Source organism: Opisthorchis viverrini (genome assembly GCF_000715545.1).
Source record: "Opisthorchis viverrini unplaced genomic scaffold opera_v5_3, whole genome shotgun sequence".
NCBI classification, from domain to species: domain Eukaryota; kingdom Metazoa; phylum Platyhelminthes; class Trematoda; order Opisthorchiida; family Opisthorchiidae; genus Opisthorchis; species Opisthorchis viverrini.
Window position 1 is genome coordinate 1,442,768 of NW_008751659.1, and position 17,967 is coordinate 1,460,734.

The following is a 17,967-nucleotide window of genomic DNA, read 5'->3' on the forward strand; positions in this document are numbered from 1 at the left end:
AAATCGTGAGCTAAAAATAATTGTCGCCTGCCGGCTACGATGACCGTTGTGTTAATTCTTCTGCCTACTAGTCAAAGTGCACTTTATTCAAGATATTCACTCCAGTCTGATCTATGATAGATTTGCCGAAGATGGTTTCGGGTGACCATTAAGGTGGACCAGATGAACCCTTTGGGTTTTCACGGTCATATGGGCCTCTTTCAAATCCATTGCTATTCGTCTCCATCAAACTTTACGGCCCGTTTGCACAATCATTTTCGCTCTACTCCTTCTGGTTAGTCGGGTTAGGTTATGTTCACGATCGGCCGTGAAATTTCCCCGAGAGTTCGATAGTGCCCCGGTTCGGTCTCATATTTAGTACTTGAGTGGGCCTAGTTGGGCCATGCACAGACCAATCTCCAAGCCCATGTACAAAGCGGTGGCGATTTCCTTCAAGGGTGAATTCACATCTGCTGTTAAGGCATTCGGAAGGAATCCTAGAAAATTATAACGGTAAACTCGCCTAATATCCGGATCTGCCGGTATCTCACCTGCCGAGAGATTTGTCCGCAACTTACGCTATCTTTGTAAGCGAAAAGAGATGAGATTTTGAACGAGCGTGTGAACGGAATCCTCAAATGTGTTCCAACATAAGCAGCGATCCGCTACTTATCCACTCAATAGATAATTGATTTCGGTGTGATCAAATTGAGTTCGTAGTCAGCATGCCGTTTGAAGACATCATAAGGCAAGAGGACTTGGGTTATTTCGAAAGTTAGTTCTGCGTAAAAACAGCCCGCGGTTGGAAGAGTTAAAAGGAAGTCGCTTTTATTCGTCCGCTTTCCCGGAGCCCAATTCATTTCGACCAACTGATGGAACCTCATATGCGCTGAGCCTATCCACTCAGACACTTAGGTCTACGTTAAACACAATGATATCTGAGCGTTTAGCTCACCAATACCAGGCGTTCAGGTCATCATAAAATTTGTCTTTGACGGTAGAAGGGTCAGAGTAAGTTGAGGCACAAGCGGATACGACAAGCAAATACCAATCAACGTTCCGCCTGTGAGAGTTCACAGAACTCGCCTACAAAACACAGAGACAATTATTAGCGAGTACTCAGCCAATCGAGGATACCGCTGCTCGGAGACCTAGGATGAAACTGAACCCAAGGCGCCCCGCCGCATCGGCCACCGGATTACCGGGAGTTTGCAGCAGGAAGCGAGTAAAAATTGATGAAGCGGTTAGCTCAACTACTGTACTTGCAAAATGAATTTTTGTTTCAGACACTCAGTACATGTCAGCGACGAGCGAGCCTGGTGTAAGATGAAAGAAAGTTTGTGTGCCTGCCTGCCCCAGAGCGCGAAAATTGAAAACAGCCGGTCTTACTAGGCTTCGAAGATTCAAGAGAGATCTTGAGATGGCTAACACCGGATGACGCACAAATGTTGCCTGAGAATCCGACGCGGGATGAACACAATCATTAGTTCTAACTGCAGGACCTGTAAGGGAGGAGATTATAACAAAGTGGGAAACAGGGAAAGAAAAAGTGTGTGAAAGAGAAAGAAGGAAGGCGCCAGCAGTAGCCCTTTTCCGCTCACGCGCTTCGCTGTCTGTAGTGAGTAGAGCGACTAGGCAGATAAAGCCATGCGACAACCGGTGTGGCACTACCTTAATTATACATACACAATTCATGGTTGCACTGGGCTTGGATATTACCATGGATTCCAGACCTAGACAGAAGGACGATTGAAGTGCTCAACCAAAGCGTTTGGCTCAAGAGCAAGATGAGGCTGCTTGACAGGGAATGGCGGTGCATTTTAGTTTAAATGGAGTAAGCTGCCACACGTTATCCAACATCTAATCGGAAGTGCCAGGACGCTGTGTTCATCATGGCTCCATCCGTTGACCAAACTTTTATAAGAGATTATACGAGTGCCACATGGATACCACGTACTGCAACCCAGTAGGTGGAGCAGGCAGACAAATTATCACATCACAGTAAGGTCTAGCCTGCTTGTGACAGAGTATGTAGAATATGCGACCAACAAGGAACGTATGTACTAAAGTCCACCCATCAAAATTATTCATGACAAAGTTTAGGTAAACAGATGTGATACGCCAAAATGCACAAAAATTTTGGCCATGGTTATCACCCACTGTTTCACTCACAGAAGCGATGTTTCTGTTTAGCTAGCCGTGAATTTTTTAGTTTTCTAGTGTCATATAACAAACCAGAGTGGACCCAGGCCTAATTTGCATGGTCTACTCAGAGGATTTCCTGCGGCGTCTGGCAACATTCTTCTTCCAGTCAAAAAACAAGAGCGAATCTCCAGATTTTGCCACCGTTCCTGTTTCGATTGGCAAATTTAGCTCTGGGTTTCATAATAGTGTTCACGAAAGCTTAACTAGCCCTTTTCTGTACCATACCAGAGGTTACGAGCATAGGAAACGCATAAACACCAGCAAAATATGAATGCAATGTTACTAGTAGATAGATAAGGGTCGGCAACCTCAGGAACGCAAGCGCAAAATCCTCCTTAATGCAGTAGGAAGAAATCAGTTCTCACAAGACTTTTCATCCATTGCGAAGGGAAAAGCTTTATTAGCTATTTCAGGTCACCCGAGCATCTGGAGTTTGGTTATCTAAACCAGCCGGTATTCCGGATGCCAATAATCTGTCAATAACCCATCACACTCATGATGGGAAAGCATGGAAGTCTGACCTTTTTACCGCACCACAATGATCGGAGGTTCGCCGAATGCCGAATTGGTGCCTCAGAAAATCAGCATCATTTAGACCCAGGGTGGTACGCTCATGGTTTCTCAGTATAGCCTCACAATTCAACTGAAGTGTCTTTCATTTACGCAGGGGACTTGTGCGTAAATGCGACAGCATAAAACCATAGTACTAGCGCAAGTGTTTCATTTGGATATTTATTTTGTGGCGGTTAATCTGCCCGTAGGGCTTATTGGGTTGTCCCAAAGCTAACAACGGGTCAACTGTCGCAAAATTAACAGCCAGTTAAGGGTCCCTTATAACTGGGCACAAATACCCTGTTGACCCTTTTCACCATCCTCGCTGGTGGGCACAATTTTACCAAGCCACTGAGTTCGTTTCCTTGAGATAATCAATGTCACACGCCTCCAGCACTCTTGATGGTAGTAACAGTTATGAGGTCTGTGAGCTTACGAAATCCATATAGAAGCCAAAAAACTGAAACCTGCGGTACCACCACAGGGTGCACTGAATGTTTAAGATAGGGCACGCAATGCGACCGTGGAACGAACACGTATTTAGCCATCAACTATGGGCACGGTTATCAAGAGCAAGAAGCAAACTCTAAGCAGGTGAACTCCGCAGTTGCGCACTGTTTAAGTCCCTGTATAGAAAAGCCTGGAAATGGATGTGGGCTATGACATCAAGCATTAGAAGTATGCAGCCGTGCATGGTCCACCTAAGCTGCACAAAAGCTTGTTGTTACGACGAGAAAACTTGAAGCGCGCGGGAAATAGGAGCCTTTAGACTCCTTCAGTCTGACTTTAATCGGAATATTTATCCTAAAAATGGAGGTGCTGTATGCTAACTAGCTGAGTAGCCTTCTCCAATTTGTGGGTCGTTAGTTCTGTCGAAACACAGAAAACGGATCTTTTAATTTGTTCTACTTGGTGGTGAGAGGTGGCAAATGGATACTCGACTGTGACAGCCAATAAATGCGTTAGCACGAATGTTTTGTGGCTGGGTGGTAAACAAACGTGTGTGAGCCTTGTGGCCCGTCTCATGATGTTTCATATAACCATTCGACATGTCCACAAACCATGAAGTTCTTAGGATCGACTTTTGTAATGACAATGGGCTCGTTGGTGAGGTAATAAAAATGGGACAAATAACAAATGCGTGGATAAAGTAATTTTGGGTCTCTTCGTTTGGAATTTGTCTTCCTGTTATTGGTTATTCACTTGTCTCTATTTTATTTGCTCTCTTTTCGGGGGTGATTTTAACCTTACTAACCTGTTGGGCATAGTCATAAAGCGTAAGGTAAACTGCCAGTTTACGCCACTTAACGCATTTCTCATATGCATGGGATATTATCAACGATAACCAATAAGGTAGTTTGAGGAATTTGGTAAAACTCCAAAAACCAGCTTTAGACAAGCTGCACCCGTTCTCGGGGTCAAGACTTAATCCTATCTCCAAAAAATGAATGGAAGCAAAGCACTTCGTTCATGGTTTTCTCGGCAGTGTAGCATACAGTGGATATCAGTTTCAAGGGTTGCACAACGACTCTAAGCGGAAGCAACAGAAGAAATTAGGTAGAGTCCCGTTATAATAATTAAAATCCTTACTGCAAGCGAAACTAGTGAACCCCTTAGCCCCTCTAAAATAAGTCGAAAGAAGGAAACCACCAACCTTCTGAACCACAAATTTATATCAGAGCTCCGGCTACATGACCAGTGCAGCGCAAAGATTTTGCCATCTATGTTTACTCATTAGTAAAGCATACAACAGTAAATCTAGTGTCACAATGCTCTGCTTTCGCAAATGCATATTGCACCCAGTGTTTACACAACATTTCCATTGGTAGTAAGCCTCCACTCAAGAAAATTTGAACTATGACTGCAATGTTTGTACAGATGCGGGCCTATTTGTAGTTTACAAGAGTGATTAAAATGCTGGCGGACCGTTCAAAAATGATTTGAAGCGAAAAGTTGGATAAAGCCTTCTACTTATCTACGCTTTTTATCCCTTCGTCAATTCATCTGCCCATCACGAAAGGTGAAAAATCGAAAGTTAGAATAGTCCGTCTTTATAAGAGAATTCCTGTTTGTTCTGAAGATCATAAGACATAAGAGTATGTCTTCTTTATCTGTCATTGGAGAAACATTTGCACGTGCCAATAAATTGGTTCAGGAAATTTGCCAAACAATGCCATGTCAGAGCGGTTAAAATTGTGGGGGAGTTAGCAGTTACCTACAAGGTGGGCAAGATTCGGTGCACGCGAAATCTTGTAAGATATACACGACCAAACCATAGCAATGACACATTGGATGTTTCGGGATAACAGACAGAGCAAGCCTCAATTTAACACATCAAGAGCGAGACGGACATTTATACTGTGATGTAGAAAATGGACACTGGGTTAACCAGATGAGCATAACTGAAGCTGTTAGCAGCAAATGTGAAAAGTTTAAACTTAAGTTGGTAGCCGTTGCAACCACAGACGACCTTGAACTGTTAAAGTATTAGCTAGGGTGAAAAATAGCAACGTTGACCCACAAACTGAAGTCGACCATGGCGGCAAATCGGTATCCTGTATCCCGAAATTACTAAATATCTTGAAATCTGCAAGGTTAATTAGTTTTTATTAGAATGGACATCGTTATTCGAAGTCACCGCACGTATGATAAGTAACCAAGTCAACACAAGGGAATTGAGGTGCATTTGGCTAACTAAATCTTGGAGAGGAGGCATCGATTCAGCATGGTAATAGCTCACCGCTGGTTGGAATGGCCTGCTTTGTACGGAAAATGTGCTTATGGGGGCATTGATATGATTAGCTGAAAAACGTCTCGGCTCTTTCAAACGCTATACACACTCGGAAGATACCAACTGATTGATCGTCAGGTATTTTTGTTACGTTTTACACGTTCTTTAAATCAGCAACTCATTGCCGCCCATGAAGGGCAAATGTGTGCTATAACCAGTCCGTGATATTCTTCCAATGCTACAGCTAGTAATAAGCCTCATAGTCTTCGACGTCATGACATCATTGTTCAACGCTGACGCTCTGCTGCTGTACGTTCGGCTAACAATAATCCCAATGGCTTGAGTTCCTTGATGTTTCCTTACCAGACAGACCATGTTTTCAAACGCTACACACACTCGGAAGATACCAACTGATTGATCGTCAGGTATTTTTGTTACGTTTTACACGTTCTTTAAATCAGCAACTCATTGCCGCCCATGAAGGGCAAATGTGTGCTATAACCAGTCCGTGATATTCTTCCAATGCTACAGCTAGTAATAAGCCTCATAGTCTTCGACGTCATGACATCATTGTTCAACGCTGACGCTCTGCTGCTGTACGTTCGGCTAACAATAATCCCAATGGCTTGAGTTCCTTGATCCCAACGATGCGATTACTTTAGCCTGCTCCCCTGTATTGGATCGAACCGCAAAAGGAAATAATAACAATCCACTGGCCATCCCTCATATTACTTTATATTTTTCTGTGACAAAATGTATAAAAATAATAGCAGTAAACGGCGGTGCAAGTAAGATTAAGGCCTGTATATCACACCCCCAACACGCTGAATGAGATAGATAAGTGTTCTCCAATTTGCCCTGGTGGGCTCTAAATTATGCTGAAAAGCCAAGTAGAAAATTGCCTTCGTGTAGGAATGTACGCTTTCATCAGCGCGTAGTATGTAGTGAAGTCGTAACACCGATAACGTGATATGGTGAGGTCTGGAGCGAGCAAGGTTCGCTGCCTTTCAGAACAAGAAGTAAAAACCGCTATATAAATTCCAGAAGAGGAAGGAAATCACAGTGCCATGTGGAGGGTATACATAAATGACAGTATGTTAAACATCCATCCTTAATTTAGTATTGTTCAGAAATGTGGTTAACAGTGCACAAATTGCATTCAAAGCATTTTACATATATTATTGCGACGCAATCCACCGACGCTAGTTCCGAAAGTTTTATAGACAGAACAAGACAGTGACCAGTTTCGCGGGCGATATGAGGTCCAAAGGTTGACTTCAACAATAATGGCATCTGGTTTTATCGGGGAGAGACAGATGGTTTAGGAAGGCAAAAAAGATAAAAACGCAAAGAGCACTTGGATTAATTTTCAAATGACTCCTGACACAGCCAATATACGGAGGCTCAAATGGAGATTGCTGAATTTGGAAAACGGGGGACCGTCCGGCCGTGCTTTCTTCCGCCGTCCATGAGAGCTAGTCATGGTGGGCTCATTAGGGCCCCTGAGACGGAGGTCCTGCTTGTTCCTGAGGGTATCTGAGAAGTACCACCGTAAGGTTCAGGGAGTAGGCAGACCCATGTAGTTGAATGTTTGCATTGGTCCAATAAACATCACATTTCTACCTGGCTCAAAAGTCACAAGTGGTTTGTTCGCGAACACCTTTCCAGGAGGACGCGAAATAAGACAATAACTATTTTTGCCCGCGCTATGGCACAAATCTGACTGTGCCGTGCTACAGATGTTGCAAACCACGAGGGGGAAGTTTTAACTCCACTGAGGCTGCATTAGCTCTCATCGGTCAATGAACTCACTCAACGATAGTTTGGATAGAAAGCCATCGCCTGAGCTTGTTTTGTACTCAGAGTTCAAGTACCTGAATGTTAACCTCAGGAAAATTAGCTAGCAGCCGATGGTCGAAAAAGACTGATCACACGCTGCGGAGAAGTCTGTTGGGAAGACTATTCTGGTCATTGTAGAAAACTGTCGGTCTTTATCCGTATCGATAACTCCCTGATGGCACTAGGAGTCCAGCCGATGACACATGTTGGGATCTTCTTCCCGCTGAATCGAATATCTCAGGTGCACCCTTTGTATGACAGAGGACTTTGCTGTGCTAAGTGAATCGGAGCTTAGAGATCGATTTTGTTGCTTGCGCTGACCTGATTGTACACTGGCCTTTTGCACGGATGTGCACATTTCTAGATGAACAAGACCCTGTATGGCATAGAAGGCCGCATCGCAAATCCAGTAAAAAATGGCCACTTAACGGGGCATCGCGCGATTCAATTCCTTCGAATGACGCCGAAACAGTCTATTTGAAGCTGAAGTAGAAAACGACTTCAATTTGTACGCTATCGAGATTGATACGATTATGTGCCTGGCCAACTTTTTTCTATAGGCTCTTCCTGGTACAAATTTAATCTTGGCGCTTTTGTACGCTTACTTATGTGTACTTTCGCTAACTTTGCGTTACCTTTCTCTTTCAACCACTGTGTATTTATGCAACTAGATATAACTTGCCAGTTTCATGCACTTAACGACGCCACCTGCTGACCCTGTTTCTCACCTGCGAAACAAGAAATTTGCACATGAGACTCACTCTGATTTGAATGTGCTTACTTAACTTAAGCTATCGGGGTGCCTGTTGGGGAAGTATACATTCCTCGGCCAAGACACATGAAAACAGATGAGCATGGATTTAGTGCACATAAAACGAATATACACACGACTGAAAATTTTATCCACAATTGTCCATTTCAAGGGCTTTGGTCTGGACTGTTAAAATGAAGTGTATTCCAGTGGACAACTGCTTCGAACAGGGGTCCAGCTTATGTTTTGACTGAGCGAAGATGGACTCAACGAAGGAAGTCGACTGTTTGTCGGAGCTGAAAACATTTTCTTTCTAACTACTCTTTTATGAGGAGACTTTTAGACAGTTAGCCGCAAGATCGCCAATAGCTAAACAGGTTATTAGAATTGTTTTCTAAGTCAAATCAAAGGCCTACGTCTCTGCTGTGCCCGTGATGTGCGATCTTCCCTCGAAAATACTACTTCAGTGTACATTATCTGTGCGACATTCGTTCCTCCTTTTGCCACAAAAGTCCTATCTGACGACGCCTTCTCAATCTGCTCTCAAAATCTTTCGTCTAGTTTTCTTTGGTTGAACAATGATGCAAAGTACAGCTTGGTGTATAACCCGATTAAGCTTAGATTAATTGCAACAATTCCTCCTTGGTCATCTAAACTCGGATGATCCGTAAGCAGTCCTTTTGCTTTCAAAATAATATCTCAATGTTTTGTTACCAAGTCCTCAAAATTATGTTGCCGGCGACACGAGGTTACACGAAGGACCAGACTGACTTAGTCAGATGGTTTTGCTACGGAAATGAATTTTGTCATCTCAGATTGTATAACCTATCGCTTGTTTGTCACTAAGTTAGTTTTTGTTTTCTTGTGTGCAGTTGAACGGGCAATCCAACTACGTGGTTCCGGTGCAAATGTGTCTTTCTGTATACTACAGACTCCCATACAATTGCGCAGTTTTCGTAAACAGGTATTGTGGAAAGCTGCACCAACAGAAATGTCAAAAGAATTTGCTGCATGAAAGGCGGGTGTGTTGTCTTCGTTCCATCATTTCTGTCCATATTTTATGCTCCGATAAAAGAATTGCTCATCCCAACTTTTAAATAAAAAATGCGATTTTGAGAAGACGTAGTTAGTTAGCAGACGGGAAGAGTAACCGCAGATGTGGATACCCCAAGATCCATAAAAGGAGATAGAAACAAAATCTTTTTAGGCACGGCAACAAGGATCAGAAAACTTGTAAAATGTGCAGAAAAAATTCATAAAAATTGCGGGTAAGATTCAGTTGTGAACTGAGACTGTATGAAATAAAAAGCGTTGTTTTAATGAAGCATTTAGTTTTGGTACACTTATTCGAATAATGATGATGACGAAGATTGACATGCGCCTACTCAGCTGAATAGAAATTTTATGGGAAATCGGTTGCTCCAAAATGCGAAGTCAGTTTGTGAGTTTCGTCCAGAATTGTCGCGTTCAGAATTGAAGAAGTGGTCACGTCTTGTCAGCATTCATTCAGAAAGATGATGTCGGAGAAATGGGTGAACCGATGTATTTTTGTCTGTACCAGTTGTGGAACGAGTGCACCGGTTTTCGATGCAAGGCTGAGGGACCCGTTGCCATTTACCTTCCTAAAAAAGAAATAAGGAGGCCAAATAAGCTGAATATATTTACAAACGTCTACAAAATATCTTCCTATTACTCGATGAACCATTCTTTGCCATAGTCTGACCCCTGTGTTTTACACGTTGTGTGCTCATGGGCAAACTGATGTAATGCTGAGTAGCAATTCAAATTAAGGATATTTCTCGGCCGAATGTGATGTGCAAAGACTACTTTCTCAGGTAGATTTAGAGCTACTGAGGTGTTTTTCTTGTTAAGCTATCAATTTTGCGGTTGCGCACCACATTGGCATCACCGTATTTTACAGATGAATGGTTTGCCGCTCGTATTTCCATTTGGCCTCCAGACGAAGAAGAAGAGTGGCATAATTTCGAGGGTTGACTCTACTCAATAGGCTTTAGAGAATGGAAAGACGGTAATCTATTGTCGTACTGTTTTCACATACTCAGCCTAATTGACTGGTCTCAGCTGCAGTCAATCAGACCACCTGAATTAATAATCACACTGGATAAAACTGGAAAGCCATACTTGCGTTTTTGGTTCAAGTCCTCATCTTGTCTGTCCTGCAAATGCAGATGCTACTTGATTGTTTGAAGGTGGGATATGTAACGCCGGCTCGTGAAAATGCAGTTTAGTTTGCATGATTGATGTACTCACCTTCATACTGTTCGCCGGAAAGTCGCACTGGCTACCCACTCGCAACCAAGGTAAAGAGACACTCGTGCCCATATTCCAAGCAATGTGTTCATATAGTTTATCTGATATTCGACTGGAACCCACCAGTTTTCTCAAAAATGAAAATGTGCGCTTTTTAAGTATGCTACATCTGGCGCAACGCAAGTCACCTCTCATAAGTTTTCGTGAATCCTTTCAACCCAAGTTAATTCGGTCTTCCTCGCCGTGCCACCCATTGCCTCCTTATACTTGTTGGAAGGCGAGGCCGGTTGCTGATTGACAGGGGAAATTAGGGTTAACAGTCACACATGACAACTGCTCACTACTACGTCACACAGATATCGGGTGGACTGTGTGGACTGCTGCACATAACCTTGAACGATATTCACGCTTAATCCACGTTTGCACGCAGACGATCAGCACATGTCTTTGCAGTACGAAGCCGATTGATTGTATTTGCTTCCAAAATGCGTATGCGAATGTAAAATCGCTGGGAAGGATCGACTGAAGCACGCAATGTGCAGATTATGACATGCGTTATGTACCAACCTTGGAAGTACCCACTGGCCGGGCTATACAAAGATGGTTAGCCAAAAGAGGAAGAGGAAAAAAACACGAAAAGATTCAAACCTATTCTGAAATGGCAACCTACGTTCAAGCGAAAACCATCAGTTGAGCAGCCAGCCGGACATTTTAGTAGTGTGCTCCTGTTAAGCTACCTGGCTCTAGGATACAAGAGCGGAACAAACTTCATTAGTTCGTACTGTTTTCTTTTCGCCCATGCATTTGAAGTCATTGCGTCGTTGAATAGATGCTTCACTCAACAACAGTTGAGACGGTGCTTTCTCCTTGGCACGATGTTCAATGAACCCAAGAATTTAACGAACTAGTTCACAGTAAACTCTAGAGAAGAACCTTCTGACAGTGGAGTACCCTTCTGAAAGTGAAACTTTTCTGTCAGCCGAATGACTCTTTTACCAAGAGATTATCCATTAATAAGGTTCCCCCCGTATGTTTGTGTTTGACAAATGCAGTAGCACTCAGAATTATGACATATCATGATCGGTGTTGTGATAAAAGCTCTCCTCAAGGCGCTCCATTTTACTGTGGAAATTTTCGCATGTCACTTAACGCATTTGTGATCAAACGCATTCATAACCCGATGACCACTTTATCTACCAATTGATTATAGGATTTGCCGAACCTCTTCCAATGTTTTGTGGTTGGCAACCCAGCATCAGAAAACCTTTACTGACTGTTGCGTGTTTGCTCAACTCACCGACCTTAGATAAAATCTGGAAAATGTGGTTACGGCTATCTTTTATTTTAATCCTTTAACCGTAACGAAGTGAACCCACCTTGTTTCCCTCTGGTCACACGAAACACAGGAATAAAACCGCACAAATGGCCAGATACGAGGAGTTGAAAGGTTGGAGATAATTCACCCGTTTTGTTATTGTGCTGCATTATTTGTATAAACCACACCTGACCTTCTATCCATGAACGGTTTTACTTGACTTACTGTGCATTTTCTTTTTTAGTGTTGATTCCTCCTCCTTTGTCGGTGAGTATTTGGATGCGTCAGTCTCTGTGCAGGGCTCGTCTACTTTCTCGATGACTTCTGATTGCGTTCCTTCCTTATCCCCAATGTCTTCACCCCGTTTGGATGAAGATGTGTTCGGTTGCTGCGTCTTGCATAGACCGCAAGATTTCGCACAGCGCGAGGCATGACCTGCATCATAGATGCAGTAACCTCTCTTTTTGACATCCGCACAAATATGGGGTGGATCGAGATCTACGCAATCCTCCAAGCAGAACTTGCAGGACAGTGGACACAGTTGTTCCATTTGCTCTGGTTTCGTGAGACAGTGACCGTGCTCAGCCAACCACGGACACATGGTAGATTTGTCCTTGCACTGACGTCTTACCTTGGCGGCTGGTGTGGTTGTTGGTTTTGGCAAGGGTGCTTTCTCCTTGGCACGATGTTCAATGAACCCAAGAATTTAACGAACTAGTTCACAGTAAACTCTAGAGAAGAACCTTCTGACAGTGGAGTACCCTTCTGAAAGTGAAACTTTTCTGTCAGCCGAATGACTCTTTTACCAAGAGATTATCCATTAATAAGGTTCCCCCCGTATGTTTGTGTTTGGCAAATGCAGTAGCACTCAGAATTATGACATATCATGATCGGTGTTGTGATAAAAGCTCTCCTCAAGGCGCTCCATTTTACTGTGGAAATTTTCGCATGTCACTTAACGCATTTGTGATCAAACGCATTCATAACCCGATGACCACTTTATCTACCAATTGATTATAGGATTTGCCGAACCTCTTCCAATGTTTTGTGGTTGGCAACCCAGCATCAGAAAACCTTTACTGACTGTTGCGTGTTTGCTCAACTCACCGACCTTAGATAAAATCTGGAAAATGTGGTTACGGCTATCTTTTATTTTAATCCTTTAACCGTAACGAAGTGAACCCACCTTGTTTCCCTCTGGTCACACGAAACACAGGAATAAAACCGCACAAATGGCCAGATACGAGGAGTTGAAAGGTTGGAGATAATTCACCCGTTTTGTTATTGTGCTGCATTATTTGTATAAACCACACCTGACCTTCTATCCATGAACGGTTTTACTTGACTTACTGTGCATTTTCTTTTTTAGTGTTGATTCCTCCTCCTTTGTCGGTGAGTATTTGGATGCGTCAGTCTCTGTGCAGGGCTCGTCTACTTTCTCGATGACTTCTGATTGCGTTCCTTCCTTATCCCCAATGTCTTCACCCCGTTTGGATGAAGATGTGTTCGGTTGCTGCGTCTTGCATAGACCGCAAGATTTCGCACAGCGCGAGGCATGACCTGCATCATAGATGCAGTAACCTCTCTTTTTGACATCCGCACAAATATGGGGTGGATCGAGATCTACGCAATCCTCCAGGCAGAACTTGCAGGACAGTGGACACAGTTGTTCCATTTGCTCTGGTTTCGTGAGACAGTGACCGTGCTCAGCCAACCACGGACACATGGTAGATTTGTCCTTGCACTGACGTCTTACCTTGGCGGCTGGTGTGGTTGTTGGTTTTGGCAAGGTGGTTGGCTTTGGGCTCTCATCACGGCACACACCACATGATAGCATACATTGTTTAAGTGTTACACCCCGGCATTTATGCTGAAAAAAGGCAGGTACATTAGTTACATACAACGCTGAGTAAAAAGTGAGGTCCGCTCAATTTTCTCAGAGCATTTTCACAGCGTAAACAAAGATGCATCATTGGTAGTGTGAGAAGATTTGAGATTTTTGTGGAGAATTCGTCTTGTAATTGAAGCCAATCTTTGCTGAAAAGCCGAGAAGCACTGAACAGCTGTTTCATTCTTATTTGGAATGGCTATGAACAAACATACCTATCTCGCAAAACCCCAAAATTATTTGGAATCATCAGCGGTGCGCTTCTCACGAAACTCCGGAGAGACTCGAACCCGCGACTTCCTGGCTGGTAGTTTGAACGTAACCGTTAGGCCACAGGCGGCTGATCACTAGTGTGATTGACTCGCGCTTAGACAGGATATAGCGCCGTTCCCGAGGACTGATACTTCCATCTGAGAAGTATTTGCTCAAAGTGACAGTCAACACGTGTGACCGCGTGATGTGGATCCTGTGATCGAAGGATGAGCGGCGCTATATCCTGTCTAAGTGCGAGTTATTTACACTGCTGATCAGCCGCCCGTGGCCGTACGGTTAAGTGTTCAAACTACCAGCGCGGTGTTCGCGGTTTCGAGACCCTCCGGAGTTTCGTGAGATGCGCACTGCTGATGATTCCCAATAAAGATGAAACAGCGGTACAGTGCTTTTCGGCTTCTCAGCATAGATTGGCCTCACCCCCATGACGGAACCTCCACAAAGATGCATCAATTCTACCTTTGTATAACAACAGTTAGCACACAAGTCCAGCTAGTCAGGCCAAACCAATCAGAAACCTACACTATCTCAAAAGTCCTCAATCACCACTGTTAGTTGATAGATATGCCTTGTCGTAATAAAAGGTCTTTCAGTTTTAAGCCATCAAATACTTCCAGTTTACCTGGCACTCTTTTTCATCCACCGTGGATGTATGAGAAGGAAGTTCGATGACAAGTGATAGTCAAGAGAAGTATCAGGTCATGGATTAAATGCAGCTGCCCGTAAATTTCCGGCAATTTGAGGATGGACATTTAAGACTGACAAGGGACAACTTCATTTTATGTTAACTCGGGATGTAAAAGAGTATTTGTGGGACTAATAAAAATCTAGTTTGAGGGTGCTTAGAGATTTAGATCATACGCATAGTCGGTCTTTCTTATCCTTGCCTTCAAAGCAGACAAATCAATCCCAGCTAAGTGACGTGGCGCTAGAAAATTTTCTGTTCTCCCCACTTGTGAATGTGACATCTATTCTGTTGGCAACCACGACAGTTCTTGATGCCCGTCAGAAAACAAGAAAAGGCTGCACTGAACTTGACACGTTTGTTGAGAGAGTGGGCTTGAGGAAGTCAGAAAGCTTTTTTCCTGAAGAAAGAATAAGTTATTCACAAGTAAAGAATGGTATTTTCTCCGATTTTGACCTCGAAAAAGTCAAGCACATTCGTTCTTGCTGGAGACCTGATCGTATAATGCGGAGAAAAGTGGGAAACACTACGACAGCCATGCAGAGATGACATTTGTATTAGTGGCGGGGTCACTATAATGATGGCTACTAGAATAGTGCACAAGGAAGGTCGTTCTTTAGTTTAACCACTTCCAGAATGTCAACATCGTCTTAGATTCTTTTTGTGGAAAAAAATCAGAATGTAAAGATGGATAAGTGAGACATTGCCTTCTTCGTGCAATCCTCAGCCTAAAATTTGTGGGACTTCAGAAGGACCTCCAAAATCGTAATTATTCTTTATGTGATGACAAAAATAACAAGCATACCTCACTGTGATTGATTTGGAAACATCAAAACTTCTCCCACTTGCAATCATCTTTCTTCTGTGCTGGCTCATTGAATGGCGAAACTCATGTTCTTATCCACCTCCACGTCACTGCCTTACAGATGATCTACATAGGAATTGACTTTCTTACCGATCGACTGCACACATGGAGTTTTTGTACTAAAACAACAGCCATTAAGTTCCGTTAGGCCGACGTTAGGCACAAATTTTATACTGGAAACACGCCAATCAAAATATACGTCAAGACCCCAGCAACAATAGCAACTTTCACGTTGTTAACCCGGAACATTCTAGCAACTAATCCATGACATCACACTCACTGCAGCAACACCTCATGTACCGACAAGTTATGGCATCACATTAGGTCACCTGTTCGGTGATGATAACCGTACCACTGTTAATCATTTCCTTCCCCTCTGCTCGCCGTACGTGTTAACAACGTTCAGTCAGCGGTATAGACCGACATCAAGGTCATAGTTGAAGATAAGTCCATCTTTTGGGTCTGGTAATGCTGCGGCAATCTAGCTGTCGGCTAAATTTTCGGTCCCATGCTACAAATTTTGTGCTGTCCGACTCTTCACAACTTTTCTCAATTGGGTTTAACTGAATTAAGCGATTTTTAACAATTATGTAAAAGTAAACCCAAAAATTGTATGAGATCATACGTGTGAGCCACTTCCAAAGGCAACTGTTACATATGTTGTGACATCTTAACTTTTGTTTGGCTACTTTAAGCAAGACATAAATTTTCTATAGAACGACTGTAATGATTAAAGTTTCACTCAAGATGTGAAAATTTAACAACTAAGGAATAGGTAAGAAATTCAAGTTCAAAATTGCGTAAATTTCGGTTGCCTTAGCTCATGGTGATTTCTGCTGCATTTTTGTGATCGATCAATGTAAATCCCCACAGCTTTTCCAACTTAGAATGTTGACATTCCATTTTGCAATAATCAAGCAACATCTCGTCATTTTAGCGCAGGTTACGCTCCGTCGTTCCTTACTTTATACCCTTATCCCATTGTTTAACATCAGAAATCCAAACGGTTTTGTTTTTAAAGTTCTCAAAAATAATGTTCATTTTGTGGATACACGGCCATCAAAGTAGTCAACACGCTAATTACAAATGTTGATGTACGGTCCATATTTGTGCCAATAAAGCGCTGACCGTTTTCGGGTAGGCAATCTCGTACGGTTATTTTCTACCGAACTCATCCACTGGTGACCAGTTTGGTCTGTTCATTCCCACGGATGACTTTTATCATAGCAAGGTGAATTTAGTACGAAATGCATACGTCCTTCTCCCCGAAAACTTGATGTATATTCGTTATTTCACTGCCAAAGTGTGAAGAACAGGTGCACAAAATGGGCAGAAATACACATGTGCGTGTGGGTTGTTACCACACATTGCATTGCATTGCATTCAGGTGAAATCACTCACCCACCCTAACTTGAATATTAGGAGTTATGTGGCAGAATTCACTTCCCACACATTAACCCAGTTAAATGTCCGTGCCAGAAGCACCGAACTGACTGTTCAGACATAAGCGGAACACAGCTGATCTGACCACTGATTACCGTAGAATCGTCTACCGTTTTACGCTACAATCGCAATGTTCGTTCAAGCCGATTTGATGACAAGTCGCTAAAAAATAGGAGTGCATACTATTGGCATCAAGACAATAATTTAAGAATGTTGGTGCCTGGACATTCACTGCTATCAACAGCAGAGACGTGAAGTGTAGTGCACTAACACTACTCGAGTTGAACCTACTGGAGTCCGTGTTACCGGAAACTAATGCCGTCCAATCTTGAGTTATTTCCATGATCCAAGTTTTATTATACCCTTTTAAAACACTGCTGTGTGGGGATGTGCCCGAACCAATGTGAGAGCTTATTACTTGGAGTCAATTTCACTCAACGGATTTTTTACTTTAAGACACTGAATCGTAGGAAAAGAGAGAAGGCGGTTTTCCATTAGCATGGTAAAACCGAAGGACTTGCCTCGCTTGCTAAAGCATTGCACCGTTCATCATCGATGAGGTTCCGACAGCCAATTTGTGCAATGCGCAAATAAGATAGGTCTGAATTGTTTTGTTTATGACAGTTTCCGCAGGAAAGTGCACAGTAGCTTGTCATGAAACTCGGGTTCCCTTTGCAGTGTCCACTTTCAGCGAAGATCATACACTTCAGATCATCGAACCTGTTGTAACAATCTCCTGTCTGGTAGGCTAGCAGGTACTCCCTTGCGTCCAAAGAGTACGTCTGTCTTTTGGCAACATCCGGAGGAGGACAAAGACCACAAGATTGCTGGCAATGAATTTTGGTCCACGCATCGAAGTAGCAATAGCCTTCTTTAATGAGCCTGGGACACTGCTTCGGTTCAAGGTCGACACATCCTGAAAGGGAAAGTAGTACAAACACCTAGAGCGGGTTGTGATCTGAACTACTTAGTAGGGGTTCGAAGAGTTAAAAAGATTACCCAGAAATATAACTTCTGGTAGACATCCTGTGGAGAGAGTAATATAGGGTGAGTCTTCCCGGCTCGGGACGCACACCCACTAATAACACACAAAATCTGGCTACTACACTAGACATTTGGAATTGTGACACAGAAGTGGTGATTATAAAATAGCCTAAATTCATTGGTTATCGG

General features: G+C 43.1%; 1 protein-coding gene across 1 annotated transcript in view; it reads right to left on the reverse strand.

The window, feature by feature from the left end:
- Positions 1-9,129: 9,129 nt before the first annotated feature.
- Positions 9,130-17,967, reverse strand: part of T265_00313 (hypothetical protein) — a gene marked incomplete at both ends in the record, with an annotated part of 31,078 nt that continues 22,240 nt past the window's right edge. Inside the window, 3 exons of the mRNA XM_009164058.1 lie at positions 9,130-9,679; positions 12,965-13,513; positions 17,316-17,710. Of these exons, the coding sequence (XP_009162322.1) occupies positions 12,965-13,513; positions 17,316-17,710 (944 nt within the window). The remainder of the gene's footprint in view (positions 9,680-12,964; positions 13,514-17,315; positions 17,711-17,967) is intronic.